Source organism: Diadema antillarum, unplaced genomic scaffold, assembly GCF_040938485.1.
Source record: "Diadema antillarum isolate AM-2024a unplaced genomic scaffold, OU_Dant_1.0 scf00000076, whole genome shotgun sequence".
Classification (NCBI taxonomy): domain Eukaryota; kingdom Metazoa; phylum Echinodermata; class Echinoidea; order Diadematoida; family Diadematidae; genus Diadema; species Diadema antillarum.
The window spans coordinates 761311-779315 of NW_027270965.1; the positions used below are offsets into that span (position 1 = coordinate 761311).

General features: G+C 40.2%; 2 protein-coding genes across 2 annotated transcripts; both read left to right on the plus strand.

The window, feature by feature from the left end:
- Positions 1–2773: 2773 nt before the first annotated feature.
- Positions 2774–14166, plus strand: LOC139717529 (transcription initiation factor TFIID subunit 13-like). Its single transcript, XM_071629032.1, has 4 exons — positions 2774–2859; positions 11276–11375; positions 13662–13759; positions 13973–14166. Exons 1-4 carry the CDS (start codon positions 2821–2823, stop codon positions 14135–14137), a joined length of 402 nt encoding a protein of 133 aa, XP_071485133.1. The 5' UTR covers positions 2774–2820; the 3' UTR covers positions 14138–14166.
- A 432-nt stretch (positions 14167–14598) lies between these two features.
- Positions 14599–16264, plus strand: LOC139717530 (ribonuclease P protein subunit p21-like). The gene has a single exon (XM_071629034.1). The coding sequence runs from the start codon at positions 14612–14614 to the stop codon at positions 14999–15001; it is 390 nt and encodes a 129-aa protein (XP_071485135.1). The 5' UTR covers positions 14599–14611; the 3' UTR covers positions 15002–16264.
- Positions 16265–18005: the final 1741 nt, after the last annotated feature.

Consider the following 18005-nt stretch of genomic DNA (forward strand, 5'->3'; position numbering starts at 1 on the left):
GGTATTGCATTAAAAGTCATGCACGGTACATTTTTAGTGCATCTACTCGGCGATATATACATGGATTTTAAAGAAAAACAAGATCGTTTCACTTTAAAAACAAAATGTATTAATATGCCAAATAATTTCACATTATTTCTTATCTAAGGTTATACAAATTGATTTTTGATATACACATTTTTTTCTCTATGTGTAAATAAGTTTTATACTTCAGCGTAAATATGTTTCATCATAATTATTACTGTGTAAATAAGTTTCAAACTGGATTAAGTGTAACTATGTGTGATAGTGTAAAAGTGTTTTTAAAAAATCTACATAAAAGTGTAAATATGTTTCATGTTAATATGTTGAAATTGCGTTCTCCAATACCCTAAAGGGGTGACAGAGAATAAATTACTACAGTACTGTCATTACTGTCAAATACGCGCAGCGTGAACTCCCAAGTTCATTGACCCTATCCAAAAAAAAAAAAAAGTCTTCAAAATTCACAACGATTCCGGGATCACTACAAAATTTGAATCCATGGGTGTATGCAAGGGGGGGTCGGAAGGGTCGTACGACCCCCCCCCCCCCCCCCCCCCCAAATTTTCAAAAGGTCCACTTTTTGTAAAAGACATTTTTGTTTTTCAAGGGCTTTTTACCCTATCTATATACAACAGGAAAAAAAAGTGACCAGGTGGTATTCCAGCAAATTGTCAAAAACCTCGTAAATTCCGTAACTTAGTTTTAATCTGCCATACCTTATATCTAAGGCTTAGGCCTAAGCCGCACTGCCATGTTTACCGATTTTCCTGTCTCCCATCAGCAACTCATCGAATTGGTTGACTAGACTACACACTTACAGCTGGCCTACTATTACACGCACCTTACCCTATGACAACCGCCGCGTCCTGACAGCCGGGCGGCACAGCAACGCGCGGTTGCTTGCGCTCACCTGCTCCTTACTTGCTTCTAGTTATAGGACACTGCAATTCAAAGAGGTTCTAGAATCCTTTCTTGCTACAGAGGCAAAGTTAGGCAGGATTGACTATCTCTGAAAATATTGTCAACTCTGGAATACTAGTATTGAATGGTCCGCAAAACTTTTTACTATATACTCAAGAAGGTGTAGCTAGTCAGCAACTTTTTAAAGGCCTAAATGCAGTTGTCAACTTACCGATTCACAAACTTGTAAGTGACCAACACAGGTTTTATCACCAATTTTAACATAAATGGGGTTTTTAAGTATGCCTAAAAAGTCACTTTTGTATGCACCAAATGGCCCCATTTTAAGATATAGAATTCAAAAACTCCCTACCGTGGGAGGGGGGACACCCCCCTCCCACACCCTCCCCCCGCTCGGCCGCTCCGCTCCCTCGGCCTAGGTCGCATCGCTCCCTCGGCCTAGGTCGCATCGCTCCCTCGCGAAGATAAAGGTCCAAAAATCGTGATTACGACCCCCCCAGAAAAAATCCTGGATACACCCCTGGAATCATCTGTCCTTGTGATTGTGTCATTATCAAGTTTGCCTGCAAATTTCATTTATATGCTTTAACTACTTTTTGAGTTATCAAAAACAGATTTGAACCAATGCCGATGATCGCTTCACCTTGTGGGAGGTACGTCTAAGGAAGCAGACCTCCGCCGAGCCGCTCGTTTACAGTGAATTCCACGTCAATAATCTTGTTCTCCACGCAAATGCATTTGCGTGGAGAGCAAGATTGGCGTGGAACGACACATTATGATCTCATGAGATCATAATGTGTCGCTCCATAATGCTGAAGTCGCCCAATTCTGTTACGTCATCAGCTTCCATCTACGCGGCGCGCTTCATCGCCCTTACAGAAGCTAGAGCACGCATGTTAGTGGGTATAATGCAAACCTAAAAAATGCGCAGCGTAAGCTTTTACATTTATTGGCTCTTTCCTGCCAAAATATCGAAAAACCTTCATAAACTTCGGATCTCTACCAAAGATCATAATAATGTTTATTGTGCCATTCTCAACCTTTTCTGTACATCCAAATCCGTTAACAACTTTTGGGGGTATTTTGCACCTAGACAGAGAAACAAATAAACGAACAAAAGTCGATGAAATCAAAATGAAACGAACAAAACAACAACAACAACAACAACACCCTACCAAAAACACCTGCCACAAAACACAACAAAACACTTAGTTTGTAGGCAATACCCGCGCTTGTAATTGGTAGCTCAGGCACCACTTGACAGGGCTGAGGGGGCCCGTTGCATAAAAATTACAGTTATGGTGACTTTGCCATCCAGTGAGGCCCGTTGCATAAAAGTTACAATTATGGTAACTTTGCATCCGATAGTAACTACCATGGCAACAATAATCAACAGCCAATCACAATCAAGAATTCCATGGAAGTTACCATTGGATGGCAAAGTTACCATAATAGCAACTTTTATGCAACGGACCCCAGTGGTAACTTCCATGAAATTCTTGATTTTTATTGGCTGTTGAGTATTGTTACCATGGTAGTTACCATTGGATGGTAAAGTTACCATAATTGTAATTTTTATGCATCGGGCCCCTCAGGAACGCATTGCCAAGGAAGGCAACAATACTTTACCAGTAAATAACTTCATCATTCATCGTACGCAGAGCGGGTTGCCCTCTGGGGACCGTTTCATGAAACTTTTTGTCAGTGATTTACACCGACAACTGTTTAAAGCTACTGAAATCCTTGCGTCTGATTGGCTGATAACAAATTTGTCGGTGAAAACCTCCGACGAACTCGTTGATGAAACGCCACCCTGATCGTACAATTGTACCACCCTCAACGTTCGTGGCAAAAACTTCTACACATACCGTAGAAATGGCAGAATACTCCGGATCTGCAGCCACAGCAACGGAGGTAAATGTGTCTCTTGACAGTTAAAGATCACTGTTTATACTTATTGCTTAATGTACAATTGCAAGCTAACTGAAATGTTATGGGATTATCGATGTACCACAGTAACGTTCACATGCAAACAGTCTTGAGGCCTAACAAGTATTGTAGTAGGTAAGCAACACTGTAGTCCCATAAGTTGTCTTTGATGTGGCATTTGCCTTGAGAGTTAAAACTCTGCCTGTATAATGAGGTGCGGGCACCTCGTCAGGGGCCCGAATACCGTCACCCCACTTAAAATTGTTTTGAGCGCACTAAACAAAAATGTATGCCCGGGACTGTGTCCTGTACGCTTGAAACTTGGCAGGGCTACCACTATCGAGCAAATTGTGGTGAAAACCGAACAGTTTTTCGCGAAAATCTGAAATTTTCATACTCATAGGGCTATAGGAATACGTCACTACGTGTTATAAGTCACCTGCACGCATCTTTTACGTGTATGTCTATGGGAACATCACTGTCACCCGCACACGTCTTTTACGTGCTAAGTCTATGGGAGAGCGGGTGACGAGTTGCAGGCCCCTTCCTTAACTTTTTCGCATCGTTCGCGTTCGACGACGATAGCTTCAAATTTTCAATATCAATCAGTGAACTTGTGATTCCATTGGAATTTTCAGCATTTTTCCTGTATGTGAGTTGGATTTCAAAGAATTTCAGTGGCGAAATGTGATTCAAATATGGGCAAACATTAACTATGACGAGGTGCGGGTCACTCAAGTATACTACATGTAACTCTGTCGCGGGGCGCTGTAACATGGTACGTATTGGGGACGCTGCTGCGGTTATGCCTGTACCTGCTGTGGCTGTGCTGTGGGTGTCTGGTTGTTACGCGTTAGACCTCTATAAGTTAGTGAGGTGCCCGCACCTCGCCAGGGGCCCGAATACCACCACCCTGCACACTTAGAACAAAAAAAAAAATATGTCCGGGACTGTGTTCAGTAAAGTTTAAATTCATCCCTGAAATATAAACATATAGACCTAACGTTAGTTTAAATGATAGAAGTTAGAACTTGGCAGCGTTACCACAAACAAGCAAACTATGATGAGAAACGAGCAGTTTTTTGCGAAAATTTGAAATCTAAATATTACATCTAGAAATATGTGTAGATCTGTAATAATAAATATCATCAGGCACGGTCACCTGCACGCATCTGTTATGCGCTTGTCTATGGGAGCATCCATCACAGTCACCCCCACCACACGTCTATTAGTATTACATGCTTTGTCTATTTCTGTATGGGAGTGCAGATGCATGAGATGGCAGCTGCAGGCCCCTTCCTTAATTTAGCTCACAATTATTCTATTCAGCATCGTTCATGTTGAAGGATGGTAGCTGCAAATTTCTGGTATCGTTAGAAGTTAGAATTAAAATATGTTGTGTCTTTTTGAGGTTTGTACAGTATATACCAAAATAAACTTTGCGTTAAATTTACGTGTAACGCAAGCGCCGATCGGTACTGCGTTAATCTTTCTGCGTTACAAAATTAACGATCACCGTGCGTGAATGATCGTTACAGATCGTTACAGATCGTTACTGTGCGTTACAGATCGTTACTGTGCGTTAATTTTTAGATCTTGCGTTAGCGGACTTGTCATGTGGACTGGCAAGAAATCTCGGAAATTGCGAGACTCGGAGATGCCTCGGTTAAGTAACTGTCGTTCGTAATATTTACTACGGACAATTTCCTGCCGGCGGAAGGCATTTAAATAGCGATATCAAATACCGAAAAGATTTTGTAGTTGAGCAGAACTCCCCTGGCCCTGGCAATGTCGTATTGTCATGGTCGTCAAATTTGTCCTCATGGGCGCAGTCAATGGAATCGGGCAAGCAAAAATTTCGAAGCCACATTTTTCCCCACAGCCAACATATTCCATCGAACATTGAACCCATGAAATCACGCATACGCAAGCCTAAAACTAACGCCGACTGTCTAACGTTAGCGATGTCACGATTTCAACAACGGTCAGACACTTACTCAATTCAGGAAGGTGCAAAAGTCCATTTATATTCCAATACACAACGTGTGTCTCGCCGAATAACTGGTGGTAGTGTGTGGTGACAACGCCGAGTATTTCGGCAGTAAAAGTAGCTGCAGCAGAAGAAAATGTCTACCACTTTCTGCTCGCATTATTACACTGCCAGCAGGTGAGTCAAGTGGTGACTTGATAGGCACGCTTCACATGAAAGTTTACCCAGAAACATGAAAAATCCCACGATGCCAAGGTGCCAGAGTGGGGAATGGGGAGGGGTGGAGAGAGAGAGATACCAATCAACAGAAGAAACCGCGCGTACTGGCGCATTCTCGGAGGTCATGAACAGTCTGGGGTCTTGGAGATGAACAGAGAAGGAATGTTTAATTAAAGATAGCTCAAGTCGAAGACCCAGGATTACAAACGTTGATTCTTTTTTTTTTTCTCCTTTCATTTATCATGCCTTCACGTTTAGAAATGGTTGCACTCCTTAAAAAAAAAAAAAAAAAAAAAAAAAACTCTCCTGCGATTTTTAAAACGTCAAACTTACCATGAAAGTGTTACTACGTGTAATACAATAGTTAATACTATACCTATTGCTTTAATCATACAATGTATCTGTATAACACAACATTAGTTGACTACCAATGACAATAAAAGATACTTGTATTTGTTTTGTGCGGAGATTTTTTTGTCTTTATCCTGACTAGTTCCTATGAAATTTCTAATGTTTTTACGGCAGCATCAACAGCCTAAAATAAATTACTGAGAGATTTATAGATTATGAAATTTTTGGCAACCATCCATTTGAACGTCAGGCATGAAAAGCTCCTGATATTCAGCAAAAACAACTCAACAGATCAGAGACAAAGTTCCTTCAAATTTTTGAGAAGTAGCACGCAGATTTGCTGGGCGTGGCGAGGGTCCATGCTTTGAGATCGTCACAATCGTGTTGTCACCAGGGAGGTGGAGTGTCTCTCTTCCACCTCCCTGTTGTCACGGAGTATCGGGAAGTTCTCACAAACTCCAGGATCACCCCTCCCTGCCAACTCCATGTTGCTCCCAGGGAGGCGGGAAGAGTCTCTTCCCACCTCCCTGTTGCTCCCCAACGTGCATTGTGAATGCGTGGCGTTTCTTGTCACCGTCAGTACCCGAGGCTGCTTTGTATTTGTCTTGGAATATTGATTCTTCTTGTCATAACATGAGTGTAGTAATCGTTTTGCATGGCTATGTAAAAAATTGTGATACAACGTGTACTCAACTCGTCTTTGTGATTTTTTTTTCTTCAGTCCAAAAGGAAGACAAAATAGTATCATGACGTTTGCAATTGTTCGAAAGGTCTGCTTTTGATAACTCACAGACTACTCAGTAATCACCCTTGTTTTCCCGCTCCCAGGCCCTCCAATTTTATTGAGCAATCCACACGCGCGCGCAAATTCCTTTGCCATGTGGTTTTGCCAGCCAGCTGTCGGAATGTGCTTTGAAGTTACATTTCAGCCTGGCCTGGCTGGCATGAATGGGTGTCGAGTTTCAATCAATACCTACCGTTGTTTTATTCTTGTATTTGAACATGTCGTTTCACCTGACAACACACGGAGATCGGGAAGGTGTAGGGCCAGGGAAGAGGTTTTTGTTGTGTGTTGCAACCTAATCCGGGCAATTAACCCCAGAGGGTAATACCCCCCCCCCCCCCCCCTCCCCCGCTAAATACTGGTTAATGGTAAGGTTAGAGTAAAGATTAGGGTTAGGTTTAGGGTGAGGAGTTTGGGTTATGGTTAGGATTAGGGCCAGGGGAAGGGTCCGGGGTAATTGCCCAGGAAGAAAAGAGGGACGCGCTTTTGTTCTTGGTCAAATCGATTTCCTAGGTGATGCTGTGGAGCTAGAAAGGAACAAAAAAAGCAATTATGATGTCTGGCGTACTTCCGGGACGTCTTATTTTTCTTGCACTCTGAAATTTCCTAATGTTTGGCGTTATCAATGTCGTTAATTGTTATATAGTTACCCTCTTTCGCATTATAAACTTAAAGTCCATAGAACATTCATACGCATTAAGATCACACTCGAAAAGCTATACTGGTGTATAGTTTGAACACAGCAAAATGAAATAACGAATATCCCGCAGATTTACCAAAATTATGCGTCATGTGGGTCCATTCATTTTCTTTTCTTTTTTTTTTCATTTGTCTTCTTGTCGATGTGGGGGGTATAGATTCAAGATATACTTTTCCTTTTCCCCTTTCGGCCCGGTGCGATTACTCCTGGTGCTGACATTCTTTCTGCTCGTCTTCCGATTATACTGTTGTTGTAAATACATGTAAATGCGCATGGAGCCCCAGCTGTATCGCAAAAAAAAAAAAAAAAAAAAAAAAAAGTCTATCTAAAGTTGACCTTCAAGTACATGTACTTAAGTAAAATCTGAATCAATTAGCCATGGTACGGGTTTGCGGTTTCAATCCCCTCGAAGCCCGATATTTGCCTTTAAGCAAGACACTTTATCCACAAAAGGCCAGGGCTCCACACTAACTTTTATTTCGGTGGCCCGATCGTGCCACCAAAATGATTGATTTTTATTCTTTGGTGGCCCGAAAAGAAAAACAAACAAGCAAAACTATTGGTCCTACTAAACATAGAAAAATAAATATCAAGTATTACTGAAGTGATACAGGTACCCACGTCTAAAATAAGGAGAAAATTTAATCATCTTATACCGTTATTCTGAGTTCTAAGATTTCGCAAATAGGCTTATAGATTATTATAAAAGTTGATGCCTATTAAATTGGTCAAAATTTACGTTTGAAATGAGAAAGTGGGAGCATTTGCAGACATTGTAAACATCTGACATTTGTTTTAGCATCGTAAAGAGCCAAAAAAATTACCGTTATTTATTTCTGGTGGAAATTCAAGCAATCATTCAACATTTACAAGTATTTTAACACCTTCCGGAATGTAAAACCAAGCAACCGACATTCATTCTATCATCTTACGGACCTGAATATCATCCTTATTCATTTCCGAACGTGAAAGCAAACATCCGCTCTTTATTTTATCATCTAACTGAGCCGATTGATACCGTTTATAATTTCCAAATGTACAAGCAACAATCTGTTACTTATTTTAGCATCGTACGGAGCAGAATATTACCGTTATTCATCTCCAAATTCAAAAGCAAACACCCGACATTTACTTTATGATCGAAGGAGCCGAATGTTACTCGTACTGCTGTCCACTTCCAAAAGTGAAATGAATCATCTGACATATTTCAGCATCGTACGGAGCCGAATGTTATACTGTTTTTCACATTCAAACGTCATCCGACATTACATTTACCATCAAACGCAACTGAATGTTATTGTTATTCATTTCGAAATGTTAAATTTATAGCAAATGTCTGATATTTATTTTAGCATCTTAATTATGGAGCAGAATGTTACTGCTTGTCACTTCCGAACGTTCAAGCAATCATCTGACATTTATTTTGGCATCTTCCGAAGCCGAATGTTATTGAGCACTATTTACTTTCGAACGTAAAAGCGAACATTCGGCATTTCATCGTCGTACGGAGCTGAATATCACTGTTATTCATTTCCGAACGTCAAAGGGATCATTCGACATATATTTTAGTATCTTCCGGAGCTGAATGTTATTGCCATTTACTTTTGAACGTAAAAGCGAAGATCCAGCAATTATTTCATCATCGTACCGAGTTGAATACTATTGTTATTCATTTCCGAACGCCAAAGCAAACATTCAACATTTATTTTAGCATCTTCCGGAGCTGATTGTTATTGCTATTTACTTTCGAACATAAAAGTAAACATCAGACATTTATTTATCATCGGACGGAGTTGAATACTATTGTTATTCATTTCCGAACGTCAAAGCAAACATTAACTTCACCATCAAACGCATTTAAATGTTACTGTTATTCATTTCGAAATTTAAAAGCAAACATCCGACAGTTACTTAGCATCGTATGGAGCAAAATATTACTGTTATTCACTTCCGAACGTAAAAACAATCATCTGACATTTATTTCAGCATCTTCTGGAGCCGAATGTTATTGCTATTCACTTTCGAAAGTAAATGCAAACATCCAACATTTATCTCGTCGTTGTACGAAGTTTATTATCATTGTTATTCATTTCCGAACGCCAAAGGGATAATTCGACATTTACTTTAGCATATTCCAGAGCTAAATATTATTATTATTTACTTTCGAACGTAAAAGTAAACTTCCGGCATTTATTTTATCATCGTATACGGAGTTGAAATTCATTATCATTTATATCCGACCGTCAAAGCAAACATTCGACATTTATTTCAGCATCTTCCGGAGCCGTATTTTATCCCTATTCATTTCCGAACGCAAAATCAAATATCTGACATTAATTTCAGCACCGTACGGAGCTGAATCTTACCATTATTCATTTCCAAAAGTATGAGCAAACATCCGACATTTATTTTTGTATAATACGGAGTCGAATATTACCGTTATTCATTTCCAAAATTAAGAGCAAACATCTGACATTTAATCTAGCAGCTTTACAGGCCTCGAAATAGGATTTTGGAGGGGCAAGGCCATTTAGAAAAGGGCACTTTTTCCAAGAGGCCAGGGCACTTAAGTCAGTCAGAGGGGCACCAAGGCCACATTGGAAAGGGCATGTTTGGTGTTTATGAAAAAAGAAAGAAGAAAAACAAACCGAGAAAAACACACACACACACACACACACACACAAAGTGCAACACACAACAAAAACCTCTTCCCTACAGCTGTAACACATTCCCGATCTCCGCGTTTCTATCAGGTGAAACAATATTTTTTAAAACAGGAATAAAACAACAGTAGGTATTGATTGAAACTCGACACCCTTTCAGGCCAGCCAGGCCAGGCTGCCATGAAACTTCAAAGCACATTCCGACAGCTGGCTGGCAAAACCACAAGGCAAAGGAATTTGCGTGCGCGTGTAGATTGCTATGATTAGTCTGTGACAGACAGTTCATGACCTCCAAGAATGCGCCAGTACGCGCGGTTTCTTCTGTTGATTGGTCTCTCTCTCTCTCTCTCTCCACCCCTGCCCTCCCCATTCCCCAGTCTGGCACCCCTTGGCATCGTGGGATTTTTCTTTTTTCTTGGTGAACTTGGAGTTCACTCTACTCTATCTGAATATGCGCTGCTATGCCTAGCTAGTACAGTACATACTCGCGGCCGCTGCGCTGCGGAGGCAGTCGGGACGGTAAAAGCCGGTCGGGCGTACATGTACGTACACGTCGTCTCGTATCTCGGAAAGATACTTTGAGTTTGAATCAGATACATCGGGACGCGAGTGAACTGAAGGTATGATATTTGAGATCAGGAAAGTTGTTCAAGCTTATTAAAGAGACTTTGAGAAAGGGCATATCATACGTCATAAATAATAACTTTCATTCTAAAAGGGCACCACGGTCCCAAGAAAAAGGGCACATTTTTTTTTTTGGCCGTAACTTTGATTAAAAAACAAAAGGCATTGCGGCCAACGAGAGGGGCACCGACGGCCATGGCCGTCGGTGGCCGTCGGTTAATTCGAGGCCTGAGCTTACGAAGCCGATAGTTACCGCTGTTCATTTTCAAAACTGAAGGCAAACATCCGGCTTTTTTTGGTGGCCCGGCGTGCGTTTTTGGTGACGCCGGTCGCAAATAAACCATTCGCGAAATCGTGATTCGATTCGCGAAAAGACTCCGCTAAATCGCTACACTCGGCAGGGGCTACGTCGTCCTTTCATCAGGTCTCGTTACAAAACCAAAATCTCGTGCGAGTTCTTGCGTTACCTATCGTTAATTTTAACGAAACATCGTTAATTTGCGTGAGGGATCGTTACTCATCGTTACTCATCGTTACTCATCGTTACTACAAACGTTAATTTTCCCGATCGTTACTTTGCGTTACTAACGATTCAGGTGAAACCGCTTGCGTTAATGAAACGTTAATGTTGATTAACGCAAAGTTTCTTTTGGTATATATTGTAAGTACAATAGATCCCCAAAATCTATTTTGAATGGAAAATTGTAACAAAAAAAAAGGAGGGGGGTGGGATGAATGAGATGAGAAAGTAGCTGTGAGCCTGTGCTACGTGACATAACATTACGTAACATTGATGCGATGTTGTGGAGGGATTCTACCTGGATACAAAAGCTCCAGATTTTGATTTACAAGTGTTGGTAGCTTTGGCACCATTTCAGAGGTGCCCATATGCTTTATATTTTTTCAGTACTATGATGTATATGTGTACATATGCATCTAGACAGTTCCTGTTTTGTCAATTCATTGTTCAGTGTAGTATTGGTGGTATTAAGTTATGAATTTTAAGTTTACTCACACTATGGTACCTTATCTATTTCGTGACGTCATCATTATGTCTCCCATGGAAACAGGATTCTGAAGAACCACAAGACTTTGACCCCTCGGAGGCGGATCAGGATGTACATGTGACTGAGAGTACTGACAAGAAGAAAAGGCTCTTCACCAAAGAGTGTGAGTCAGATATCTGATGTGTTTCTTCTTTGGCAGAATGCATTCATATTTAGGAATTGTGAGATGACCTGTGATCAAAATACTCTCATTTAAATCAATTATTTCTTGAAACTGAATGGAAACCCACTCTAAGTATCAATCACAATGAGTTCTCCATAAATGTATCTCTTCTTCCGCCCCCCATAGAAAAACAAACCGAAACAAAACAGCAATGTGCAAATTAACATTTCAGCTAGGTGTGAAGTACAGTTTAGAAATTTTCACTTAAAACAATCAAACTCAAAGGCAAATAACATGCGATTGAAATGCAAACAATGTGGCAATGTCTCAGCTTTTAGTAGTTAGTTGGCGTTCAATTAATTTTCCCACAGATGTGGCTTTAATGATAGTCACACACCCTTATCTGGATGAAACAATGCAATAATCTTGTTGATACATTGTGAAATATTAGGGATGAAAAGAATCAGTAAATCTTTTTTTTTCTTTTTTCTTTTTCATGGAGAGTTCCAGGACACCCTTGTGGAGCTATGAACAAAGTAACCTTAAAGGGATTGTATAGTTTTGGTTGAGACCTAATTTCAGGTTTCTAACATTTTTGTCCCTGCCGAACGAGTTCGAGCAGGGGACTATGAAACGGGCTCCGTACGTGTGTGTGTCTGTGCGTCCGTCCGTGCGTCCGTCCGTGCGTCCGTCCGTGTGTGCGTCCGTGTGATCAAAATGTTCAATTTGCTACTTCTCTGTCATTTATGAGCCAATTTTGATTCTGTTTGCTTTATATGATAGCACTACATGGGAGCTTTAAAACTTCTACACAGAATTTCAGTTGTGACCTTTGACCTTGACCTTTGACCTATATTGTACATTTTGCAACAAAATGCTACTCCTTCGCCATTTCTAACCCGATTTCGATTCCGTTTGCTTTATGTGATGGCACTAGGTGAGGGCTTCAAAACTTCTACACAGAATTTTGACCTTTGACTTCTTTGACCTTTGACCTTGATTTTTGACCTATATTGTACATTTTGCTACAAAATGCTACTCCTTCGCCATTTCTAACCCGATTTCGATTCTGTTTGCTTTATATGATGGCACTAGTTGAGGGCTTCAAAACTTCTACACAGAATTTCGACCTTAGACTTCTTTGACCTTTGACCTTGATTTTTGACCTATATTGTACATTTTGCTACAAAATGCTACTCCTTCGCCATTTCTAACCCGATTTCGATTCCGTTTGCTTTATGTGATAGCACTAGGTGAGGGCTTCAAAACTTTTTCACAGAATTTTTACCTTTGTCTTCTTCGACCTTTGACCTTGATTTTTGACCTATATTGTACATTTTGCTACAAAATGCTACTCCTTCGCCATTTCTAACCCGATTTCGATTCCGTTTGCTTTATATGATGGCACTAGTTGAGGGCTTCAAAACTTCTACACAGAATTTTGACCTTAGACTTCTTTGACCTTTGACCTTGATTTTTGACCTATATTGTACATTTTGCTACAAAATGCTACTCCTTCGCCATTTCTAACCCGATTTCGATTCCGTTTGCTTTATGTGATAGCACTAGGTGAGGGCTTCAAAACTTTTTCACAGAATTTTTACCTTTGTCTTCTTCGACCTTTGACCTTGATTTTTGACCTATATTGTACATTGGCTACAAAATGCTACTCCTTCGCCATTTCTAACCCAATTTCGATTCCATTTGCTTTATGTGATGGCACTAGGTGAGGGCTTCAAAACTTCTACACAGAATTTTGACCTTTGACTTCTTTGACCTTTGACCTTGATTTTTTACCTATATTGCACATTTTGCTACAAAATGCTACTTCCGGCGGGGACATATATTACGCACCGCGTAATTTCTACTTTTCCTTGTTTGGTGAGAAAATGAGAAACCTCTTATGAAATATGACAGAGCATTTAATTCCACGAGGAACTCAACATTTATTTGATGAAAATTGGTTTTGAAATGGCTGAGATATCCAAAACAGAGCGATTCTAATAAAGTGTGGGACCCATCTTTATTACGATCGCTTTGTTTTACTTTATTTTTGGATGTTTCAGTCATTCCAAACCCGATTTTCATCAAATCAAGTTTGAATTCCTCTTAAAATGGTATGCTCTGTACTATTTCATAAGTGTTTTCTTGGTATCTCACAAAAAGTTAGAAGCCTAATTCTCATCTCCACCAACACTGTACCATCCCTTTAAGGATGCAGCAATCAGCATCTATATGAAAAAGACTATTTTACATTAAATGTCTCTTTCTTCCTTCCCTTGACAGTAAGGTGTATGATGTATGGCTTCGGAGACGACCAGAATCCATATGCTGAAACAGTTGACTTACTGGAGGATCTGGTGCTGGAGTTTATCACTGAAATGGTAAGTGCAGAAAAAACAGCTTCTTGGTAATTAATTCGAATAGTTGGAAGGAGAGAGAATCTACTGTGCTAATGTTGTTATTGTCTAGAATGACAAAAGAAAAATAAGACTGTTTGATAGACTGCATGTACTTTATATTAACAGGTTTGACAGTAAGCTGGTTTATAGCTGTAACTCTCTCCTGAATATCTCCGTTTCCCTCCTTCTCCACAGACCTTGAAGGCAACGGAGGTTGGCAGACAGGGCAGGGTTCAAGTTGAGGATATCATCTTCCTGATCAGGAAGGACCCCCGAAAGTACTCCCGCATCAAGCAGCTCCTCCTCATGAATGAGGAGTTGAAGAAGGCAAGGAAAGCCTTTGACGAAGCCAACTACTAGCCCCCCAGGAGTGGGAGCAGGAGCCCTCTCTTGACTGGTAGGCAGGGTTCCTTGACCGGTGGGGACATTTGGCAGGAACCTGTGATTCTGACGACAAAGAGGAGTGGAGAGACAACAAACGGACATAATCCCTGTTTGGACCTTTTTCCAAATGATAAACTCACTATTCACTCTCAAGTTTGCAACACGTGTTAAGTTTTGTGGAATTCTGAAATAAGTTTTGGATGTTCATTTTATGTGAAAGAGCTTCAAGTTATTCTGGTCTTCATGAGCAAGGACTCTGAAATTGCTGCACTGGTCGCTATCATTGTACAAGGTTGATGGAAGTTTTGGAGCACAATTTAATTTGTGTGTTTGGAGAGGAAAGAAAACAGTTTACTGAAGGGTAGAGCACTCATCTGACTCAAGGAGTTGGGGCTCAACTGAAAGTGCTGCATTGGTGATTGTTAACCTTTCGACCTCCAAACGATCACCATGGGAGTTGGGAGGAAAGGAAAAACCCTCAGTGAAGGGCACCAGAGAATGAACTATCTGTACCAGGCCGCACACTGCGTGCTGACACAGAACCCCGAGAACTCGCAACTGGCGCGGTTCTACATTGAAACCATGAGGAGGGTGTCCGCCAAACTCGTCATGCGCCTGCAGCCAGACATCAAGCGTACCGTGTGCAAAAAGTGCAGCGCCCTCCTAGTACCAGGTGTCACGGCCACGGTGAGGGTCAGAGGTCGCAGGCAGAGGCATGTGGTCGTACGCTGCCTGGATTGTGGAACGATCAAGCGGTTCAATTCCAATGACAAGCATGTGTTATGGGTAGAGAAACCCGAGGCTGCTGTCCAAGAAGGGAAACAAAGCACTTCGTCATAGTGTTTACCCTTAGGCTGCGTTCACATAGAAGTATACTATTCGGGTATTCGGGCTCGTTTTTCGAGGGCACGCGAATAGCTTGAATCGAACAATAGGATTTCCTCACACCGGTTCACATAAGAGGGCACTATTCGAAAGTACCGAATACCTGCGAAAAGTATAGCAATGTGGGAATCGAGCTTGTTCGATTTTCTTGCAGCGTATACCGTCTCTCGTTTATGAAATAATGACAATTTTGGTCTGAATTTGCCCGTTAGCAAAAATAAGCATGTAGACTGACATTCTGATGCAGTTTAGAAATTGTTAATAAGATTTGCTGCGATGTAGGAGGAAGAAATCCTCACTACATGGGATGGTGAGTTGACGGTGCGGGTGATGGTGTATTTGGTGCTCGAATAGCAAATAGCGAATAGCGAATACCGAATACATCTATGTGAACGCAGCCTTAGAGCATTGTTTTTAGGTGCTGTATAATTTTCTAGGAAACATTTGTAGGAATTTGAATGTACTACAGTTGTAGTTTATATCTAGAGTTGTTTTCAGAGAGCAATACAATTTGATTCCAAGTTGTAGTTTATGTCAAGTATTTTGCCATCATTGCCTCGTTTTTGTTTTGTACATCACTGTGTTAATTTTTTTGTTCCAAAAGGTGCTAAATCCACAAAATCCAAAGAAATTTTCACTCTCTAGAAATCAGTGTAGACACATAGATTTTTCTGAGGCGCATTTTCTTTATTCCATCTTGGGACAAAAAGATATTGCATGAAAATACTTAAAAGCAAGTGAAATTAAAATCCACGAGTGTTTTTTTTTCCCCTCACACTACCATCAAAGTGGATTTAGCACCTTTGGGAAAAGAACTCTTCAATTGAATACCATAGTTTTATACAGAGCCAATGTTGGCAGTACTTGATCATTTGGATTGTGCCAGACTAGTACCAGTGTGTATAAATATCGGATAAACCCGATGTACTGTCTTTGCAGGAAGGTGGTCCCTGGTCTTAGGAGCCAACGCTTGTGATTTTTCAACTTTTGACATCTGTAGGATCTCTATCCATTTCTATTCATTTGTCAGAGACAGTTTGTTGTGGTTTTTTGTTTTGTTTTGTGTTTTTCTCTTGAGGTGACTGTCCAATCAGCTAGTAATAATTGTCCCTTACGTGAAATGACCAGGGAATTACACGCATGTGCTTATCTACTTGTTACATCAATTTATCATACCCTAACTAGGACGGGCTATTATATTAGGTAGATAATAGAGCCGGGGGGGGGGGGGGGGCTATCGCAACGAAAATTGGCAGACACACTGCCTATGATGTAATCTAAAGTACCACGAAGTTAGATTTTAAAAAAATTATCATTTATGCTAAATTATGCTAATTTGTGCATCATGATGCATGAAATCAGACAATTTGGTATAAATCACTAAATAAAGCTTAAAATGGGCACATTTTTTGTGTAAATATTCTTTTTAGTGTCTTGAGCAAATATAAGGACAAAAAATTGTGCCATCAGAAAAAAATTCTTAAGTATTTTATTGTTTTTTGAATTTCTCATGTATTTCTTTGTTTTTCGACTTTGTGTTTTCCATTGTTTTTTCGGTGAAACTTGTCTGCGACATTGTTCCAAACAAGAAAATATGTTATTAATTGATTTCAATCAATAAAACCCCAAAATAATCATGCTTTTATGAAATTTGCATGTAAGCACAGTTTGCATTGAAATTGTACACAAATTCACGTTTAAGAGCAATTTTTGATCTGATATGCACGTACATATTTATGCGCAACTTCTGAACCGCGCGCCCGGGCATCGCAAATTTTGTGTCAAAAGATGCGGGAGACTTGAAAGAAAAAAGTCATGAAACGTCGCGGCGATAGCTTTTCGCGTTAGCGATATATCGCGCGGAACCTGGGGGGGGGCCTTGGAGCCCCCCCCCCCCCCCCCCCCCCCCCGGTTTCTCTGTTACACAGTGGAACAGTCAGGTTGGATATATAACAAGAAACCTAATATAATGAGGCAATCCTGCCGAGCTCATTTCTTTTAGATTCTTGGGTTTTATCCCTGATATACATGTAACAGTATACCCAAAGGATGAAAAAAAATGTAATTGGTCCTAAACTGGATGTTGTCATAACGTTCCAGTGTACACTGTATCACATTATCAGTTGTAAGTGTATATTTATAGGCAAGAGTCTCTTCTGACTGACAATTCAATGTAATGGCATTTCTTGAAGTCATATGACTACGCAAAAGCGTGTGCAGTTTCCCACCAAAATTGGAAAGGTACTAAGTGAATTATTTTGCTGTTACTTCTGCAATGAACCGCCACTACTGTACATAATAAACTCTGCATGGAGTAAATACCATGGAAGCGTAGCCATAAATGATCATTCTTAAAGGAAAGTTATGCAATTACATTGTTTCATATGCTTTTGCAAGAAAGTGATACAACCTTGTATTGGTTACAACCATAATTTCTACAATGTGAATTAGGCATGGTGATAATGTTATTGCCTCACAATTTTTTTGTTGTTGTCATCATTGTGCACATAAAAGAAAGTGTACATACAAGTATCATGTTTAACTTTGTAGTAAGATCTTTGCATCAACATTTATAAGCCATTGTAAATCATACATTTAACATAATATGATGGAAAGAGTACATATGTAATCTTTTCTTTTGTATGTCATCTTAAAAAGGGGAATGTAGCAATTATTTGTCTGCAGGTTAATGGAAGACATGTGGTTCAATGACACCATCACATCATTTTATTTGCATATTTGCAATGTATGTAATATCAACAGTATCAGTTTAGTGAAAATGCATGGAACTTCCAATTTCTTCTTAAACCGCTTTGTCTTTCGTGTCGAATTTCAATGAATGCCAAGCTTTCTGTTCAGTTGTACTCTACAAAACTGTAGTAACTCATCGAAATTTCTATGTGTTCAACCATTTAAAATGTTTGACGCTTTTGTGCTTTTTCGAACCATTTCATGGGAT